The sequence below is a fragment of the Pelodiscus sinensis genome, chromosome 14 (genome assembly GCF_052426305.1).
Source record: "Pelodiscus sinensis isolate ZL-2025 chromosome 14, ASM5242630v1, whole genome shotgun sequence".
In the NCBI taxonomy this organism is placed as follows: Eukaryota; Metazoa; Chordata; order Testudines; family Trionychidae; genus Pelodiscus; species Pelodiscus sinensis.
This window is the reverse complement of record NC_143065.1, coordinates 9,081,003-9,100,772: the sequence shown is the minus strand read 5'-3', so window position 1 is coordinate 9,100,772 and position 19,770 is coordinate 9,081,003. Positions and strand designations below refer to the sequence as shown.

Genomic DNA, 19,770 nt, shown 5'->3' with positions numbered 1-19,770 from the left:
TATTGTATACTAGGATTATACTAGTATAGACAGACCGGTAAAAAAGTCACAGCCCTAAACACAGGTATCAATATTGCTGTTTAGACCAGCCTAAGTAAACTGAGTTCTCTCAAGCCTGTGAACCGACAAAAGCAGTGGCAGAGAAGTGTAAGTAGTTCAATTCCTCTCCCTGGACATTTAAAGCATCAACATTACATGACTAGTTTCATTACACACAGTGTGCTTTACTTTCGGAGGCAGTGGAGGCTCAGCCACCAAGAACTGCCTTGCTCCCCTCCCCCCAACCCCCACAGCAGTGGGACAGAAAACACTAGTACCAAAAGCCCAAACTGCCTTTTGAGTGCCACAAACCCAGACTGCCTTCCACACCAGCTGGAGGCCAAAAGATCTGGCTGCTCCCTACCCTTGTGTAAGAGCTCCAGCTGTCTCCTGTGTTCTGGAGCACTGCTGAAATTGTCAGAAGTAAGCAAGGCCCAAAAAGAGACAGTTTAGGATAGCATGGAATTGGATAGAACACTGCGTATTTACTGAACCAAAACATCAGATGGAGCTTGAAGCGCTACAGAATTCAGGTCCAGCACGGTACAGTATTTATCTTGAAGAGGATGTGGGAAATTCCTGTACAACTCTGTTTATCCCACTTGTTGTATTGCTACCCATTTGATCTGAAGAAGTGAACTTCTTTCCAGAAAGACTAGAGACCTGAGGAATGGCACCAACTCTACCAATAACTAGGACAGTTAAAGACTAACAACTCAATGTACTACTAGGCACAGCCTAATGAGCTCGCTGCAATCTGGTGAGAAGTTCTACCCCAAGCTTTCTTCAGCCAGGGCAGGGTTTGAAGGAATGGAAAGAGACAATGCTAGTGTTAGCTTTAAAACCAGAGGGAATATAAAGGGGCATGCACTCAGAAGGAGCAGGAACCTTTCGATTAACAGACTATTTGAAGAGCAGGCTACTGCAGAAGCCATGAGCTAGGATGGTGAAGTGCACAGGATGTTGGACTGAATGTGATATGCATGGACACGAGAGACTGTTCCCACAGGCCATAGTTTAGTAAGTTCTATTAAAGCTTCTGCAGCTTCCAGCATACCTTCCTTGGTGCGCAACACACCCACTATTCAAAGAGCTCTAGGGACTAGGACATCCACGCCGCTTGCCGCCTTGCCCTAAGTCAGGTCTGCAGCTGCCTGCACCCGTTAGATTCTAGGCTCAGCTTTGCACTGATTTGCTTGCATACCACAAAGTATACGAAAGCATGAGTTATGTAACTGCACATAAAAGTCATAACCACTTCCCATCGCCTGCATCTGAAGCCATGAAATACAAGAGCCCATTTGTGGAAATAGTCAGGAACGCACAAGCTGGAAGTCCCATCTAGTTCAGTGTCCAATACAAGACCCTACATCTTTAATGGTTAGTTATGGAAAACGGTCTAGGCAAAGTCTGTCCCATAAGCCTCAGGTTTCTCTTTAAAAATGTATCTGGCCTATTTAACCTGGTGTCCTTCTCCACATAAAGTATCTCTTTTCATATGCTACTAAGCTCCTGGATCTCAGTTACATTGCTGCAATGAGATCTAGTTAATTCTTCACGTGTGCACTTCCACTTCATACAAGAACACACAATAGGACTTACAGCACAAGGGCAGACTGGGTCCTGAGCACGATTCCTCTCGAGTGACATTTGTGTCACATCTGACAACATAAAGAGCTATTTGCTCAGCCTGGTGTCCCAGGACAGCGGATAAAAAGCTTTTCACAGTGAAGGTTACGTACACTCTGCCAGCCAGCTGCTGAAGGCAAGGTACAGCTAGAGGAGCGAGGGTCCTCATGCCCCAGACTGAGCTTGGTATAGAAACAAACCCGTTGATGGAACAAGGATTCTTGTCTCCTTCCCACATAAGAAGGGCCAGGTTAAATGGGTTTTGCTCATTAGTTCTAGTTTGGAACACGTCTGATGTACAGTCAGTTCAGCATCTTTCCAGATTTCAGCCTGAGGATCTCAAACATCTCCCGAGAATGCACGAACACATACAAGGTTCTGGACACAAGGCAAGTGGAGGTGGCATTACGTGAAGTTGCAATGTCCTTCAACAGAACTCGAAATCCTCTTCTGGATGGGAACAGAAGCAGTACTACTAGACGGGGAGGGGTCGGTTCACTCAGGAGCCTGGTGCCATTCACAGTTCTTGAAACAAAGGATTCCAAAGGGGGAAGACTGATTTCGTTTCATGCTCAAACAGCGGGAGGCAAGACGGGCACAATACATGCCTCATCCTAGTGTTACACCCAAGATGTGCAGAGCGGCAGGCTTGCAGAAGTGTTGCTGGTGCCTAGACACTGCACCCAAAGGCCATTCCCTCCCACTCTGCCTAAGGCTCTAGGGATTTTGAGTGAGGGTGCTGATGCAGGCTCTGAACTGTGGCAGGAGATGAGCTGCTGCCTGCAGGCACCATCCCTGCCTCTTCCCATTGACCACAGGGGCACTCTGGGTGGGGCAGCACATGGGGGCACAGGCCCCCTACCCAGTCCAGGGGTCACAAGAATGCATGTGCTAGCAGCTGCCCAGAGCCACAGCGGGCTGGAAGCTGCTCTGGTGCTGCTGACAGTGATGACCTTGTGGGCTCTAGGGCCATTTTAAAAGTCACTTGGGGCAACAGGCAGAGCTGGAGGAGAGACCCGGCTCTGAACTTTGCTGGAGTCAGGCCACAGGCTGGGAATATTCCCGTGGGCTCATGGTCTCCGGGCACTAGAACTCACCACCCATGAAGATGAGGTGTTTTACAGTACAAGCAGTCCCCGGGTTACGTACAAGATAGGGACTGTAGGTTTGTTCTTAAGTTGAATTTGTTTGTAAGTCAGAACTGGTGTCCAGATTCAGCTGCTGCTGAAACTGACCAGCGGCTGACTACAGGAAGCCCGAGGCAGAGTTTCTCTGCCCCGGGCTTCCTGGCATGAGCCTCTGATCAGTTTCAACAGCAGCTTCATCTGGACACCAGGGACAGAGCAGCTGGGGCGCTGCTGGGTAGGTCCCCGCAGCACCGCACCTCAGCGCTGCAGGGACCAACCCGGCAGCACCCCAGCTGTTCTACCCCAGGTGTCTCCAAGTCAGCCGCTGCTGAAACTGATCAGCAGCTGATTCCAGGAAGCCGGGGGCAGAGCAGCTGGGGTGCTGCCGGGTTGGTCCAGTAGCACCAAGGAGCAGCGCTGCGGGGACCAACCGGCAGCACCCCAGCTGCTCTACAACAGGCGTCCGCGAGAAAAGCCTAGTCTGCTGGGGAGGGGAGAGGGGAGGGAGAGGGCACGCACTAGCTGCGCCCCTGCCCAGCAGACCAGGGAGACGCAGGCGGCAGGACCGAGACATGCCACGGTCCCGCCGCCCACATCCTCCGCGTCTCCCTGGTCTGCTGGGGGGGACCCCCAGTAGACCAAGGAGACGGAGCAGCTTTTCTTGCCCCAGGAGGATGCAGGCGGCAAGACTGTGGAGCGTCTGGGTGGTCCCGCCGCCCCCGTCCTCCGGGGCGAGAAAAGCCCCGTTCGTAAGTACAGATCCAACGTAAGTCGGATCCACGTAACCCGGGGACTGCCTGTAGTTTAGTTCAAATACATGGGTCATGGATCTGCCCATACCCCCTTGTGACTGTCAAAATTCCTAATCATCCTGAATCTGAACATATGCGTCACCCCCAAGGGAGACCCTGTTGCGTTTTATTTGGATTTCAACCTTCCCAACGGGAGGAAACTGCATTTTTGTAATTAGATGTGGACAACTGAGCTGGCAGAAGCTACCTCATTTGATCCCTGTTACAACAGTGATGTTTCTACCAAACATACATGCAGTCCCACAAGCCACAGAGGCTTTGATTAGAACTTCTGGAGGAAAGCTAGCCAACATTCAAGTACATTTTAGACTTTTCACCCATCATGCTTTTACAGTCAATGGTTTGGTATAACTGGGCTCATTTCTTGCACTGACAGCTTCTGTTCCTCCTGCACAAACCATATGATAGGGAAAGTGATGCAAGTTATAAAGGGTACAACTTCATCCTGAAATAGATATGATAGACAGGCCCGGGGAACGCAAAAGGTTAAGTATTCAGGTAAATGTCAGTGGCCTCGAGATGAAATAAAATCTAAATAGGAATGTATACCCTGAAGCAAGTGCACATAGTCTGTAAAAGGAGCAAAAGGAGTGCCAGGAAAGTAGCAGCCATTTTTAGATTATATGTAGGAATGCAGGCAAACTCAGAGGATTTACAATCAAGTTCTCAAGAGTATGTAAACCAGGCACGGGGAACCTAAGGCTTGCCTGGCTTTGGCTCCAGCAGCTCGGGGCTCCCTCAGCATCGGGGAGCCCACAGGGCTGGAACACACAAGATCCACTAGCCTGGACGCAACTGATTTTTCTACAGTTCAGCGGCCTGACCCAAAACGGGTTCCCCGCCCCAATGTAAACTTTGTGAACCTCGGGTCTTGGGAGTAACTCCAATCACACAAGGCGTCAGGCTGGTATAGGAACTGAGGTATATAAGCCAGTGAATACTCCCAACACCATAACATAGGCGAGTCCCTGGAAGAGCTGATGCATTAGTGTGGGGAGGAGTTAAAGTTGAAGAACTGCCAGTTGTGTTGGGGGCGGGGGGGGAGGTGGGAGGGGAGAAGAGAGAAGAGATTAGAGTGTCAGGAAACTTTGCTGTCCTTAAGACTGGAAACCTCTGCACTACCCTATACATCCAAGTCAGCAGCACAGCATTCCCAAGGGCAGATCCCATTGCAAGTGTTTGAGATTAAGAAAGCCAAGTCAAGAAATTGTGCTTGCTGTACACATGGTCAGCTTCTGGGTCTGGCTCCTCTTGGAAGCCCAGCCACCAATATTACACCAATGTTTGAGTTTGTTTTCTGTAACTTAAAAGCTGAGTATTTCAGGTTTATGCAGTGCGTGTGTGTTCGTTTTAATATCCTATGCCCTCTAAAGGTTAGGGGAGAGCAAGAGGCCAAGTTGTTACTGTGCATCCTGTAGACACTACAGACCCTGACATTTTGAAAGCTAAAGGACACTGTCAACATGGAGACCCTGGACAGCATTACAGGGAAGCCATATTTGGGAATGGGATCAATTCCACCTCCCAGGTCACAATGAGGAGTCTATTTATATAGACTGAGGGGGCTTGCCTGCCACAACAAATGGCTTGCATGTCTTATGACCTTCTTCCTTGCACAAGTTTAACAGGGCTCATATGCCAGAACACTAGCTCCATAACAGTCAGGGAACACAACGCTGCAAATCAGTGAGACAAGCAAAGGAGACTCGGGACTTTGGAAGTAGCTAAGAATTTGCTTCTGAGGAGGGGAACTGCATTAATCAGCTACTTGCACAGCCCAAGACAGGACAAACCACCTGAACATCACGCTGCTCATTTTAGTAGTCAGGGTTTACTGACTACAATTCATGTTAACAGAAAGCCAGTGGCTGAGGCAGAAATGGAACTTAAGTCCATTCCAGCAGACTCTTACGCCGACTCAGAAGTAGTGACGTTATGAGAACTCAAAGCCAGGGAATTTGAAGAACCATTAAGACAGAAAGTATGATAATGCCACTAATACAAGTACATGGGAAATCTACACCTTGAATACTGCATGCAGTTTTGGTCACCCCATCTCATTAAAAGGAGAAGAGATACAGAGAAGGGCAACAGAAATTAGGGGTATGGAACAACTTGCATGAGGAGAGAGCTGAAAAGCTCCCGTCTTTTTTTATTGAAAAGACAAGGGGAATTAAAGTCACAAGAACCAGGGGTCACTTAATGACATTAATAGGAAGCAGGTTTAACAAGAAGAAATACTTCCTCACATACCACTGTTCACTCTGTGTCAGGGAATGTTGAAGGCCCAAAGCTAACTGGGGTTAAAAAAAAAGAACTGGATCAATCATAGAAGATTGTCCATCCTGGCTAATAACCATTGATTGACTGAAATGCAGCCCCATGCAACAAGTGCCCCTTACACTTACGACTACCAGAAGTGGGGAGTGAACATAAGGGGATGATCACTCAATGACTGCTTGCTCAGTTCATTCACTCTGAATCAACTGGCTTGGTTGGAAGACAAGATAGTGGGCCAGACTGACCCATGGTTCAACCCCCTATGGATGGTGCTAATTTTTTATTCCTGTCCAGCCTAACGTTCAGTAATAGTCTAAAGGATTTAAAGTATGCCTGGTAATGAGCTGTGACTTAGGTTTCATGTTTGTTTTTAAAAAGACAACTCCTTCATAGGCAACCAGCAACCAAAGGCTGAGTCCTTGTTTAAGGTCCTTGAAACTCATTAACCAGCTGTGTCAGGTAGTAGCATTGGCAGTGCCAAGTACAAGTCTGGATTTCATTATTCAGTATTTGCAGCAAACAGAAAACCCTTAGAAAAAAAGGCTTTCTAGGCTAGCATTTGCCAACACATTTAAGGAATTGTAAGAAGTGTGTACACACCCCCCACCCCCACACACCCCTTTTCTTTATGTCTTTTAAGAGGCAAGTTGATTCAATGTAGCCTGAAAAATATTTAGACCAAGAGAATTCGATGTTCTGCACAATCAAAGCGCCATCTTTTTTCTTACGAGAGACATGGAAGAGCAGCCCTCTCGACACAGTGGTCATCTATGGCAGAAACCAGGGAAGAGTCCAAGATCTAGCAGTTTGGTGTAGCCATGTGTACTGAGCTATCCAAGTGGCAAATACCAGTGTTATTTAGCCTCTGTTAGAGCTGCCAGCCTGAGGCCTGCAACGGGACATGAACACTCCAAGACCTAACAACAAGCGTTGAAAATAATTTGCCTGGCTCAGGACATCTGTTCACCTTTTCTTGCCAGGAGAGTTGGTGCAGCTGCTGCTGCACGCCCTGCTCCTGTCAGCCATGCCATCTTCCTGTGCTGGAGTGAGTGCCGAGGAGTTCCTGTGCAGCACATCAGCGGGTAGGTGGCCAGCAGAAGTGAGGCCTGCAGCAGCCAGCACACAAAGCTGCCACGCTGACCAAAGGGATAGGAAGCAGCTAGAGAGGACGGCACTGACTCAGGGTCAGGAGGAAGAGGCAGTTTGGGTCTGAAAACAACTCAGCTCTCAGGCTGGGGGAGATCAAGTCAGACCAAGACTAGAGCTGAGCAATTCTCCCCTGCGGGCTCCTAAGGGTGAAGGTTTGGGCACAGACTATTCTAGCTTGAGATCTGGGGGCAGAGGCACATGTACACAGCGAGAGGAATCACACCCTCGTTCCATTCCCTTGCTCAGCATCCTCTGTTGTGTATGTTTGGACTCTAGAAGTACCAACCGTAAGGCATCTTGCCAACTGCTGTAACGAGCTTACAAAATGAACATGGGTGTTTGTCTTGTGAAAGTGCATCATTGTAGTTAAGTATCAGCTTTCCACTGCCAAAGCTTGCCCCAAGAAAGCACTTTTGCTCAAGTCGGTACAAATGTTTATTCACACTGTCCTTACCTCATGAGTTCCATGAGAGAAGTTGAGACGGGCAACATTCATTCCAGATTTAATCATTTCTCTCAGCGTTTCTACTGAGCGGGAGGCTGGGCCTAGAAGGATGGCAAAAGGAATCACAGTATTACTGTCAATTGGTAAAAGCTTGTTACAAACTTAAGGCAAAGGCAAGATCAGAAATTGTTCTAGGTTTATGGGCTATTTCACAAGCTAGAAAGGGGGTGAACCACAGATGTGCAGAGACATTGTACAAGGACTTGAATAGTTATGAAGCAACATGTCTCTTGGCTTTCTGCAAAGTGCATGCATGCTCTCAAACTAGCTCAGATACACGCACTTGCAGATGGCTCCTTGTTTGGCCGCACTCCAACTAAGGTAATTCCCAAGTATTAGAAGGATTCTTCAACCCAGGCTGCATGTTACTCCCATAGCTGAAGCCCGCTGTACATACCACCACATTACACCTTCACTACTGCATTTTCAAGTTGCCAATTTAAATGTGATGGGGAAAGGGTTAAACCAGCTGCAATTGCTAGAACAACATTTCACTGTGACACTCAGACTCTGAAGGGTCAATTCTCAGTCTAGCTGCACACTTAGACATCTCTGCCATTAATAGAAGCTACAGTACTCCTATCCACGTGTCCACCATTCTACAGATCTTGTGGGAACACTACTAATCTTTGGACTGTTTTCAGGAGACAGCTGCAGTCCTCTGCCCCAGGCACGAAGAGCTACCTACCAATAGTACAGATAATGCCAGTGTTTCGAGCTGTGATTGGCTCTGAATCGATGTCCAAGCGGCACATATGCTCCAGAAAAGTGTCTGCCATGGCAGCGTGCAGCTGCTGGGTCTGGATGAAAGCATCGTGGTGCTTAGACATGGCTGCTGGGATTCTTTACCTAGGAGAAAGGGAGAGTAGTTGTAGAATGTTAGGTAAACCCAAATAGCCTTTTTCGTCCAGAAGGCCTCAAACACATTCATAGCCCTCCATCTTTTTGTTAAGCTACATAGGAAGTTGAGAGGTGACTTGATTACAGTCCAAGTACCTACCTGCAGAAGAGGAGGAGCTTTGCAATCTAACACAATACAGTTCAGAGGAGAGAACCTGAAGATCAACAAATTTAGATGACATAAGGCAAAAAGTTGAGCCATTAAGTCTGAACTAAGGGTTGGGGTGGATGGATTCTCCATCACTGATATTTAAAATAAATTGGAGCTTTTCTGAAAGAATATTCCTACTGTAAGAATGGTTGTGGGGAAGTTTTATGGCCTGTATTATACAGGAGATCCAAAATGGTCCCTTCTGGCCTTGGAATCTAGAAATAAAATAAACGCTCTGTAGCAATATACTATGACAGGAAAAATCTGCCACCTTCACCTAGATAAGCAGCTTTTTTGGAATGCAGTCTGACCAAGTTAGGCCATCTGGTTCAGGTTCCATAGCCTGGGGACAAGGGAATCTCACTTTATAGCTAGCTGCAGGGGCTCCCTGCCTTCCACCCAGGACATTCCTGGGGGTCATTTTCCCACATCCCTCTGGCAGGGACTTCCTTTAATCTTCCTCCCTCATAGGGGTTGCATGCCTTATGTACCGTGTAACAGCTGGGTCTCCCATTTACATCTCCCTCTTTGTTCTAGGTTGCTCCATTCCCATAATCAATATTTGTCTGGGAGATAGCCTTCTGATGACAGGAGTATTGTTATGCATTAGCAGGTACCAACAGTCAGTTTAATCTACACACTACTGTAGAGATGCTTGTGGCTGTGCTGAAAAGTGAAATCCCCCCTCCCCTCCTAAAAAATTCCAAGTTCGTCATTGATGCCTAGAAAATTCCCTGAAGTGTTGGAATTGGTTGGATACAGCCCCATTGCATTATGTAGACAAAAAAAGTCATGCTGAGTATAACCTGCTTAACCAAAGAAACACAGCCCCATTATGAGCAGTCTGACTTCCTGTAAAAAGACAGGAATTCTGCCAGTCAACCCTGCCTATTAACTTCTGCAAAGCTCAAATTCTGCAGTAATATTTTTAGACTAAGCAACTTTACATGGTACTTGGGTTTATCTGGAGTCAGATTATTCTGAACCACTGACTATTAAAATATATATATATTCCCCACTTCCCCCGTATTGGCATTCATAGCAGCAACCTGAACATCCTATATCATGGACATTCAGAAAAAGCAGGTAAAACTCCCTGTAAAACCAGTACTTAATGTAATTTAGATGTAACAATCCATATTACAGTAATAGTCAAGTGCTATTGTGAGTTGCAGCCTATATGCTAAATCAGGTCATTCAGTTTTGTCAGACCATGGAGGCTAAAGAGAAGTAAATTCTACAGCCAAAGTTATTACATGGATATGGACATAAAAACTCAAATTGGTACTGCGACTACACCTACACTCACAGAAGAGAGGTAGCCTGTGATCCTACCACCACATGTTAAACATGTGCTCTCCCATGAGGTCAATGCTTAAGAGGCTTCACTCAAAGCTTAGCTCCTCCCTCACCCACCTCTGCCAGTCAGACCTTCCAATTTCCCAGCATCTACGTGCAGTTTCTCACAAGGCAGCTTTGACTCACTGTATCCTCATTATGATACGAAGACTTTACAGCAAGGACGCAGGCTACTGAAAACCTCAGTGTACCCTGGCAAGTATTCTTATTCCACGCCATTGGAAGGTGCTGACTCACTGAGATAGAAATGAAGGCACATGGAAGTTAGCAGCATTGCAACCTTACATTAACTACTATTCCAGCATACCTAGCTGAAATGTTTATCAGCATGAAGAGGTAAATATAGGAGGAGAGGAGAGACATGAGTTTCCTATCGACCACTTCCTCCCATTCTAATGCAAGTTTTCTAGATATGCAAAACAATTCTTCATTAAAAGGAAGAGTCACGCGAACACCAAAAGTCAGACTTCCAGATCCTGCAACTGATGAGGCTGCTTTTTGGTACTCGGATTTGTTTGAATTATCTCCTACTTGCTGACCTGACTACAAAAATAGGAAATAACTCCAGGAGGGAGCAGCAATTCTTAGAACTAAAGACTGATGTTGGAGAAAAACTAGCTGAGTCTCAACTGCTCTAACACAAGTTCACTCCCAAACATCCCCAAGAGTCAGGCATCATAACCTAGATTTCAGGTGTAAGCTTCCAAAGAGTTCAAGTTAACCAGCCATTCATATTATGTAGCACCTTGTAAGTCAAATCACTGAATGCTTTAAGGAGCAGTGAACTGAAGCTGCAAAAGTTCTCCCTATGCCCCTTGACACCAGTAAGTCAAAATATGCAGCCCTATCCAAATGCCAGACAATTCTGGAAATGGCATGAAGCATCTCATTTCATTCTGTTCAAAGGATGAGCAACTGAGATGGAAACCGATAGCCTGGTAGCTACCAGGCTGTTACTGAGTCACAAACTTCCCCTCCCCCTCAGTGCGCATAATAAAGTGTTTTAAATGCAGCCAGCACCTCATGGAAAACCCCCAACAGGCATTTACAAGCAACTTCTAATTTACATTTCTGTATGCCACACTCATTCTGCAATAAAGATATTACTGCTTTTTAAAAGAAGAGTTTCATATGAAGCCAGAATCGCACTAGCAACAATCTTTCCCAACACAACTCAAGAGCCAGAAATAGCAATCAGCCATTGTGAACTTACTTTTTCTGGGGTAGGGAAATTAGAACTGGAAAGAAAAAACACCAGCAAGAACATGGAAATTGTGTTTTCATAAGAACAGCCATACTGGGCCAGACCAAAGGTCCATCCAGCCAAGTATCCTGTCTGCTGACAGTGGCCAATACCAGATGCCCCAGAGGCAGGGATCTCAACAGGCAATCCTCATCTGATCTCTCCCCTGTCTCCCACTTTCAGACAGAGGCTAGGGACACCATTCCTACCCATCCTGGCTAATAGGTCCATCAAAGGCTATCCACCATGAATCTAGTTCTTTTTTTAACCCTGACAAAGTTTTGGCCTTCACCGCATCCTCTGGCAAGGAGTTCCACAGGTTGACTGTGTACTGAGTAAAGAAAAACTTGTTTGTTTTAAAACAAGCCTGCAGGTAGCTTTAGTTTTGCAATATTGTGCCCTATGTTTTTGTACTTCCCTGGTACCAATTACAGTGCTTGTCTATAAAACATTCACTGAACTCTGCTGCAGATCAAGATTTGAGCGCTGTTTTTAGCAATTTATGTTTAAAATTTCTTTGCAAGATACAGATGGGCATAGTAGCTCTAGGCAATGGATTTTATATAAGAGTAGGAAATGAGACTGATTTAATTAGGACATAAAACCAGTAAACCCCGATTTATTATACAACCCAACCTCACATGTTTCTGGCAACATGCATTTTCACATTTGCACTGACCTTTCCAGCGTCTGTTCAGAATCAGTATGCTCCTTTGGATATTACAATGAAGACTGGCCTGGGATATGCAGCATTGAAGAGTTAACCTCTTGTGCTACTATTGCAAGAAGTAGCCAAGAAGTTAAAAGAGGTCAGAACTCCGTTGCTTTCATTTGCAACATCAACATTAAAGAGACTGGGTCAACAATGGTACAGACACAGAGCCCTTATTCAGTACTGGAAGAGCTTAAACCAAATTTCTTGCAATAGAAGCAGTAGCAACCTGTTTGGATTTGTCAAATTGCCCCTCAGCTAACTAAAAGGAACAGGAGAGGAGGGAAATCAAATCCCAGTAGATGCATGTAATGGGAAACAGCAGATATTGATTTTATAAGAGGGGATTCATCACTGGTATTTAAGCACGATGACATTCTAGAAGACAGTCCCTAACACTCCCTTTTTTGAAGCCTACACTTAGGTTCAACAATGCCAGGAAGAAAATGCCATCTCTGAAGTTAGTAGGGATTTAAAATCCCATTTAATAGTGGGGAGCTGCTCCAGCCTCCATCGTTAACCAGAACTAGTAAGCATCGCTCATTAAGGTGACACATACTGGTTAGCCAGTTAACCTTTCACATCCCTAGAAGTTAGCCAAGTGCATACCAACCCACATTGCAGCTTGCCAGCAAGATTTAAGTGATTGGCCTCAGACAGTTGTGGGCAACTGCGGGCTTGCATTCAACCCACTGGAGTTGCACCTACAGCCTGACCCCCATTTCTCCCCACATGCCTCTTGCACTCCTCCCCCTCTCTCCCAGCACTTGAGTTCTGCAAATGAGCTGATTCAAGCTCCATCCCTGCTCCTCTCCCTCCCAAAACTTTAACAGCTGCAAACCAGTAGGGGGGAGTACAAGTGCTCCAATGCCCCAGAAGCAAGTGAGAAGGGGGGGCAGACAGTCTGCAGGCCACAGGTGCAACCCCAATGTGCTGCAGGCTGCTTGTGGCACACTCACTATTCCTCGCTAGTCTGGGATCAGAGAACATCTCTCCACAGGGTGGAAGATTATGTGATTATTTCTTTGCATGCATCTTTTCACTCTATTGCCAAAAAGATACCTGCCCACACAGTATACATCTAAATGGTTCATTTCCTGCCTAAATCTTCATAGTCTCATCTCATAATATAGCTGTTAAGAAAGGGAAGTTGAGATTACCCAAGTGCAAAATTCTAGATAATCTTGCCTCAATTTTTAAGTCACTGGTGTTTTCCCATGGCATAAGCACAAGTACACAGGCTCAGAATGAAGTTACTTACATAGCAGCTACTTCCCAACTCAGCTGTGGGGTATTTTGGTTTTAAGTATATTCTTAGGCCTGTGAGAGCCAGAAAGTAGCTATATACTGGAAAAAAGGCAACTCATGCAGTGGATTTTAGCTTTGCTGCCTCTGAAGATTAAGATTTAAATCCGATGGGCCTTTAGTCCTGAATACAAATGTATTCACACCAAAAAGCTACTCAGTCATGCTGAGTTGTTCTCGTACAGCCTATTCAACTCAGGACTGGTACAAGGGAAGTAAAGAAAGGAAGGCAGAGGTGAGAAGAGTGGTGTGTTTAGGAACCAGTCCTTCAAGAGCAAGTAGTTTATTACCAACATTTGTAGTACTAGAAGTTATGAAAGCTTAGATTAAAAGGGGCACCTATATTTTAAGCATTACACCTCCACCCCAAAGCATGTTTTGATTCTTTGCTACAACACAAATGCCAGAACTAGGTTTGTGTTTTGGACCCATCTGCCAACTCCTTTACTGATAAGGAAAAATTCTGTTCCACTGCCCTATGGTTTTTTGCAGAGGATAACCCTCTTGTTAGGCAACTGTGCAAGACTGCTCCATTTTGGTGGCTATTTTTTTTTCTATGATACTGTTGAACTTAGTGCCAGCTTTTGCTGAGGCGCCAGCTGACCACTAACCAATCCATACCTGGAAATCAGACCAACTCACCCTCACAATATTGTTCAAGACTGGTGTCAGACTTGTAAAAAAGATGCTTCTGAACTGTTGCATGCATTGCTCTCACTTGTAGTGTCTGTCTCATGCTATGATATGTAAATTTTGCTTTAGGTGTAAAAAACGCTGGCTGTGAATTTGTGAACCTGAGCAGCTCCACTGACCATCAAGAATCTCTAAGCAAGACTAAATGGGCCAATGTAGGATAAACGCTGTGTTGATTGCCCCATCCACCCATGAAGAAGTTGTGTAGAGGAGTCCTCGGTCAGTCTGAACTCTAGGGAAAAGGCATACAAAGATGCTCACAAAAAAGTTCTCTGCTGCTTGATCTCTAAGGGCTAGAGCTAGGAAACAAGTAAAGATTCCCAGAGTCAGCGGTAACAGACATCTACGCCCTTGAGTGACGCAAGTTATCCTGAACCAAGTGCTGGTGTAGACAGTGTCAGTGGGCTTTCTCTGTCTACATGGCTGTTAAAACACCAACTCTCATCAAACAGCTGACTAAACCAGCATATTCAGTCCTGCTAATGTGTCTGATTTTCAGAGCACAAGTTAATTGGATTGGAAAGGATGGGTGGGAGGACCACTCTAGTGCCGTCTGTGTGACATCAGCACTTTTCCTGGATGAGAATGGATTAGCTGCCAGATTAACATTCGATCTAGTTCAATATGCTCCTCTGAGGCCCAAGTCATATGACAAGCTTAAAATCAAGCTCACTACAGGTTTGATTAATGAGTGAGAATGATGCTGATAACAAGACCACATGACATCTCCAAAAACAATTAGTGGTCCTGGTGCAGACATAACATGCCAGACACTCTTATCTGTACTGGGTGTTACTAAAGCAACAGTTAAGCAGGCTTTCAGAAAAATCCAAGAATTCATGCTCTCATGTTATCAGCAAACAAAAGGTAGCCATGTTACTCTGTTTCAGCAAAAACAAGGAGCCCAGTGGCACCTTAAAGACTAGCAAATTTCAGGTGCCACTGGACTCACTGTTAAAGCTACTAATCTCTTTCAAAATGCAAATGCACAGATTTATTGGCAGAGTGAAGATCTGAATCCTAGCTGGGTTTACAGATATGGCAGTCATGTGCTGTTCTGACTGCACCACCTAGATAAAGTATTTCTGCGCACATCATTCAGTAGTGGCTGTTAGCTGCTACTGCAGTCCTATTTGGTCCTACGTGCTACCCATCACACCACACTGCAGCTAAGCTCTGCTGCTTTTCCAGAGGAGGTGGGACTATATAGCCCCTCCTAGGAATATGAGCAGGCTGCTGTCCAAGGACAGGAAAGAGGACACCCACGTGGTTTGTCTTGACCATACATCCCGACAGTTTTAGCGAAATGGGATTCAGCATTAGATTTTATGTAACTAAGAGGTTTCAGGCCTCTTTCCTAGCCTGCTACTAGCAGAAGATTGTATTTGTATACCAAATAGGTGAGCCTAAAATCTAACTGTTACCCAGGAGTAGAGGCACAACAATCTAGACTAACTGCATCTTTATGTATGGAGATTACCTCAATACTGCAGTCAATGCAATAGCATAGACTACCTGAATACCAGCTTTTAACAAGAATTTGTAGATTTCACCTCTAGAAAATTCAGAAGTATCCTTCTAGATAAACATTCAGCCTCAAGTATCTTGTGATTTCACAGCATGTTTACTTTTCTGCTGGAAGAATTTGAATTGAGATTGTTGCAGGTATCCTACACTCCATCTGAAGTAGGAAAGCTCATGATATCACCTACATGTTGTGTTAGTCTTTAAGATGCTACTAGACTGTTTAAGTTTTTAGGTATAAAGTTGCCTCAACATGCATTGTGTCCCTAACCCTCAAATAGGTTCTAACATGGTTTGAGAACAGCTCTAAATCGGTCTAGTTCTTTAATGAAAGATCATCATAATAACCTTAGCGAGGCGTGAGCTATTTTGGGGGAAGGAGAGAGGGGCCAGGTCTGTTCATAAAAGCTCTTTATTTCAAGGGGCAAGCTGCATTTCAATCTTCCTTGGTATATGGCTGTAGAGGAGATACAATTCTAGGATTCTTGAAGTTGAATAAAGTTCTAGTTCTGCTAGGTTTCAGCAACACAAATAAGATTGCTCCTACAAACTGCAGCACTATGTCAGGAATAAAGAGTCACAAAATGCTTGAGTGGCACTGCAGGCATAAGCAGGTTGTACAGAGATTTGATTCTTAGGTAATAAGACACAAGCAGTGTTTTCTGTTACTGTGCTCCATCCCCAAGGAGCTGGGATGCCAGAGCCATGACCATTTAAAAAGGCTGCTCTACTTTTATTAATCTGAGATGACAGCATTGAAGTTCCCACTGGTTAGTAACAAAAGCGCCATTCATGCAAGCCTGACTTTAAAATGAGGGGTTCAAACATGTTCCAAAGGTTTTTATAGTCTTTCTTGAAGTACAGATGAATATCAAAATCAATTGGACATGTTTACACAGACATAACACAGGAGATTTCAGATGGGGCCTTTGCTTGCCTGAGCAATGAAGAGCTGACTAAGTTAGTCACTAACAAGTTTATTGAACTATATACTCATCTAAGTCAGCATTTAGGACACTGATCTTCATAAGGGGAAGTGGTGGTGAACACTCCCTTTCCATTCAATTCAAGCCCTACTCCCAAATAGGATTGACCCACTGCACCTCTGGAAACACTAAACTGAAATACCTTGCAGCTCTGAATCCAATCTTCTTTTTGCAACTTCTATAGCATGGAGCTGCAGCCAGGAACAGTGATTAAGCAAATTACATTTAACCCTTTTTAGCAGCTCTATCTTGTTTCACTGCCCTATCTTCTCTTTCCCCCCCACCCCCACACACTTTAAAAGGCAAGAGTAATTAAGTAGTGAGTATTGCTAGCTAGCTACACTTTAGAAGTATGCACTTTCTTGCAGAGGAAGTGGCCCAAATGGTAGTGCAAGAAAACCCATGTATCTGAACCACACCAAGAATTGTTTTCCAGAGGTGCTAGATCCTAATCTTAAAGAAAGCAAAAAGTATGGAATAAGGCAATGTATTGCAGATATGTCTGCCTCAGGAGCATAGTACATTATAAAGTTCAGCATCTATCAATAGAGGACGTTTTAAATTTACCAACAACGGAATCTTGTTTAATGAATACAATTAGGTGGGTGTATTTAATTCTCTTTTGGGATACTTGCATGTTCAGTTTACTTTTACACATCACCCACCCAAAAAAACCCACAGAAGGAAAGCAGAGGGTTCAAATCCAGGGCCAACAATTCAGGAACTTCAAAAGAAGAGGATTGTGCCCATGAAAGCTCACGATACCATCTACATGTTTTGTTAGCCTTTCCAGTGCTACCAAACTATTCGTTATTTTTTAAAGTTAATTCAAGAACGGTTTTTTGACCAGAGGAACGACATCAGCTGTTGTACTGCAGTTACTGTAGCCGATGAGACCAACATCTCTGAAGCTGCGGTCTCTCAGCCAACCAGGAGGGCTGTTAAGAGCAGTGCTACCTGCACTCCTACCCCTCCACAGGGGTGAACAATCGCAACAGACACCTGTCTCCCTGCTGCAGCAACATGACTCATGACGTTTGCCCACATTTCCTATCAGTTCGGTTGGCCCATTAGACACACTGCAGCAGGGAGGTTTGAGTTTTGCCATTTGTACAAGTGCACGGGTAACCGGTCTGGGGGGAGTGGCGGAGGACCAGTTGTGTGTCACACTGAGTCACAGGGGACCAGCTGCGTTTCACAGGATACCACCGCGAGGCACTCGTGTGAAGGCTCGTGTGTCCGTGCACGGGAACGCGGGGCCAGGACTCCGTCACGGCAGGTTACCGGCTGGGGAGTGAGTCGGGTCGGTCCTGCTTTGGCCCGGGGGCTGGGCTCGATGCCCGAGGTCTGCCCCAGCCCGGGGGCTGCGAGATCGGGTGGCCCGCTCAACAGGCTCCGCAGCCGCGCGCCCCCCCCCCCAGCCGCGCACAGCGGCACCCGCTCGGAGGCGCAGCGCGCTGCGGGCCGGCTCGCTGCGCAGCGCAACCCGCCCCCGCCGCCGGGGAGCGCGCAGCCCCCCCGCAGGGCTCCAGGCCGGGCGCGCGGCTCTTTGTCCCGCCTGGCGCGCGCCGGCCCCGGGAGCCGCTCCCCCCCCCCCGGCGCCCCACGTGCTGCCCGCAGGCCGCGGACGTTCAGCGCGCCCCGCGGAGGGGGGAGGAGCGGGCTCCGGCCCCCCCTTCCAGCGACCCGGTTCCGCGGGCCCGGGCCGGCTCCCCCGTTACCTGCTGCGCCGCCTCACGTCCGTCCGCCCCGAGAGTCTCAGCTTCTCTGCGGCCCCCCCCGCCCGCGACGCGCCTCAAGGTGATCCCGACCGCCCCGCGGATCCCTCCGCCGCCGCCCGCCCCCGGCTCGCGCGGGGAGGCGGAGCCAACGGACTCTTTCGCTGGCGGAGGCACATGCTGCGGCGGGGAGCGGCGAGCTGACAAGCACGCGGGGCGCCGGCCAATGGGGAGGCGCCAAGGGGCTGGGCACGCAGCCTGCGAGTGACAGGGGCAGCGGCGGCCGCAGTTAAAGGGACCGCACCTATTACTGTTACCCCCCATCCCCAGCTCTTAAAGGGGCCGCCTCCCCGATACCCCGTGCGGCAGCAGTATCTCTTGGATGGGCCCCAGCCTCATGCGTTCCCTTCCCCTGCAGCAGCAGCGTCTCCTGGCATGGAGTGGTCCAGCTAAGAGAGCTCCAGGGTGTAGGGCATCCCCAGAGCCCCCCCATCCTGGCCTCACACTGACCCACTGAGCATAGACCGGGAACGTTGCCCCTGCTGCAGTGCATCTTAATGGGACTGCGCCCCTTGCCCATCCCCCATGGGCCTGCTCAGAGGCCTGGCTGCCCTGCATCCCAGCTGGCAGCCTCTCCTGCCCCGCCCCCTCTCTTTCAAGGCCCTGCAAACCATTTACAAAGCTCTAGTCCCCATTGTTGCTGCTTGTGAATTTTTCCCTTCCCCCTTTTTAAGGAGGGCTCCGGGCTCCTAGAGGGCTCATTGTTAGTGCCAAATGACCATTGAGATCCCAGCTGGAAAGCTGCCCGCTAAAGAATGGATCCAGACATCCCATGACAAAGGGAGAAGAAAGCAAGCTTGATACCCAGTCCAGGCCCCAATGCACAGCCGCATTTTCTCCTCCGAGGCAGGTACAGCAAAGCCCCAAAGCGGAGGCAAGAGCTGCTCTTGAGAATCCTCCGACGGCTAAAGAGGGGAGATTGGGCCCCATGTTGCTGAGTGGCCCCCAATTTCCTTGTCCTAAGTGTGTAGGGTCCTGCAAGGGGTGAAGCTACCCCGATAATGGCTGGTATCAGCAAAAGTGTGTCTCTGACCAGCAGACTGAGAGGATGAGTTTGCAGGGATAGAGCATCCAGTAGAAGCTTCTGACTCATCTGTTCTGGTTTTAAGGTCACATTGTCTTTTCCCAGAGCTGGAAGTAATTCAGATACCTCACTGAGTAATGTAGCACACCCACTTGCTACAGCAGACAACGGTATTCATCATATCACTGCATGTTCGTGGGGCTGGATCTCTGAATGTCACAGGAAGACATGCTGGAGAGCAAGAAAAGATTCCCCCCCCCCCCCCCAAACTAATAAAAACCCATATGCCTAGTTAAAAGCTGACATGAGTCACTCCCCAAGCTCAGGGGAGGATTAAGGGTTTTTCAAACTCACCCTCTTGCCTAGGCCAAAACTTTAACAGCAACCTCGGTAACATGCTGAATTCATGGAATTTATGACTGTCACATGCCCTGATTGGTTGCTGCTAGAATGCGGGAGGTTGCACTTAACGTTTTGTGCTGCAGTGTGTCTGGTGAAGGGGAGAACTCGGGGTTGCTTTTCAGGATGCTGGAGACCGGAGGAAAAGCCTCCGG

General features: G+C 47.2%; 1 protein-coding gene across 2 annotated transcripts in view; it reads right to left on the bottom strand.

The window, feature by feature from the left end:
* The window catches only part of PKM (pyruvate kinase M1/2), a 38,738-nt gene extending 20,449 nt beyond the window's left edge, over window positions 1-18,289 (bottom strand). For both annotated transcript variants that reach the window (XM_075897549.2, XM_075897548.2), the window contains exons 1-3: window positions 18,136-18,289; window positions 8,230-8,390; window positions 7,491-7,582 (exon numbers count right to left, since the gene is read on the bottom strand). In XM_075897549.2, coding sequence (XP_075753664.1) covers window positions 7,491-7,582; window positions 8,230-8,371 — 234 coding nt within the window. In that variant the 5' untranslated portion in view covers window positions 8,372-8,390; window positions 18,136-18,289. The remainder of the gene's footprint in view (window positions 1-7,490; window positions 7,583-8,229; window positions 8,391-18,135) is intronic.
* Window positions 18,290-19,770: the final 1,481 nt, after the last annotated feature.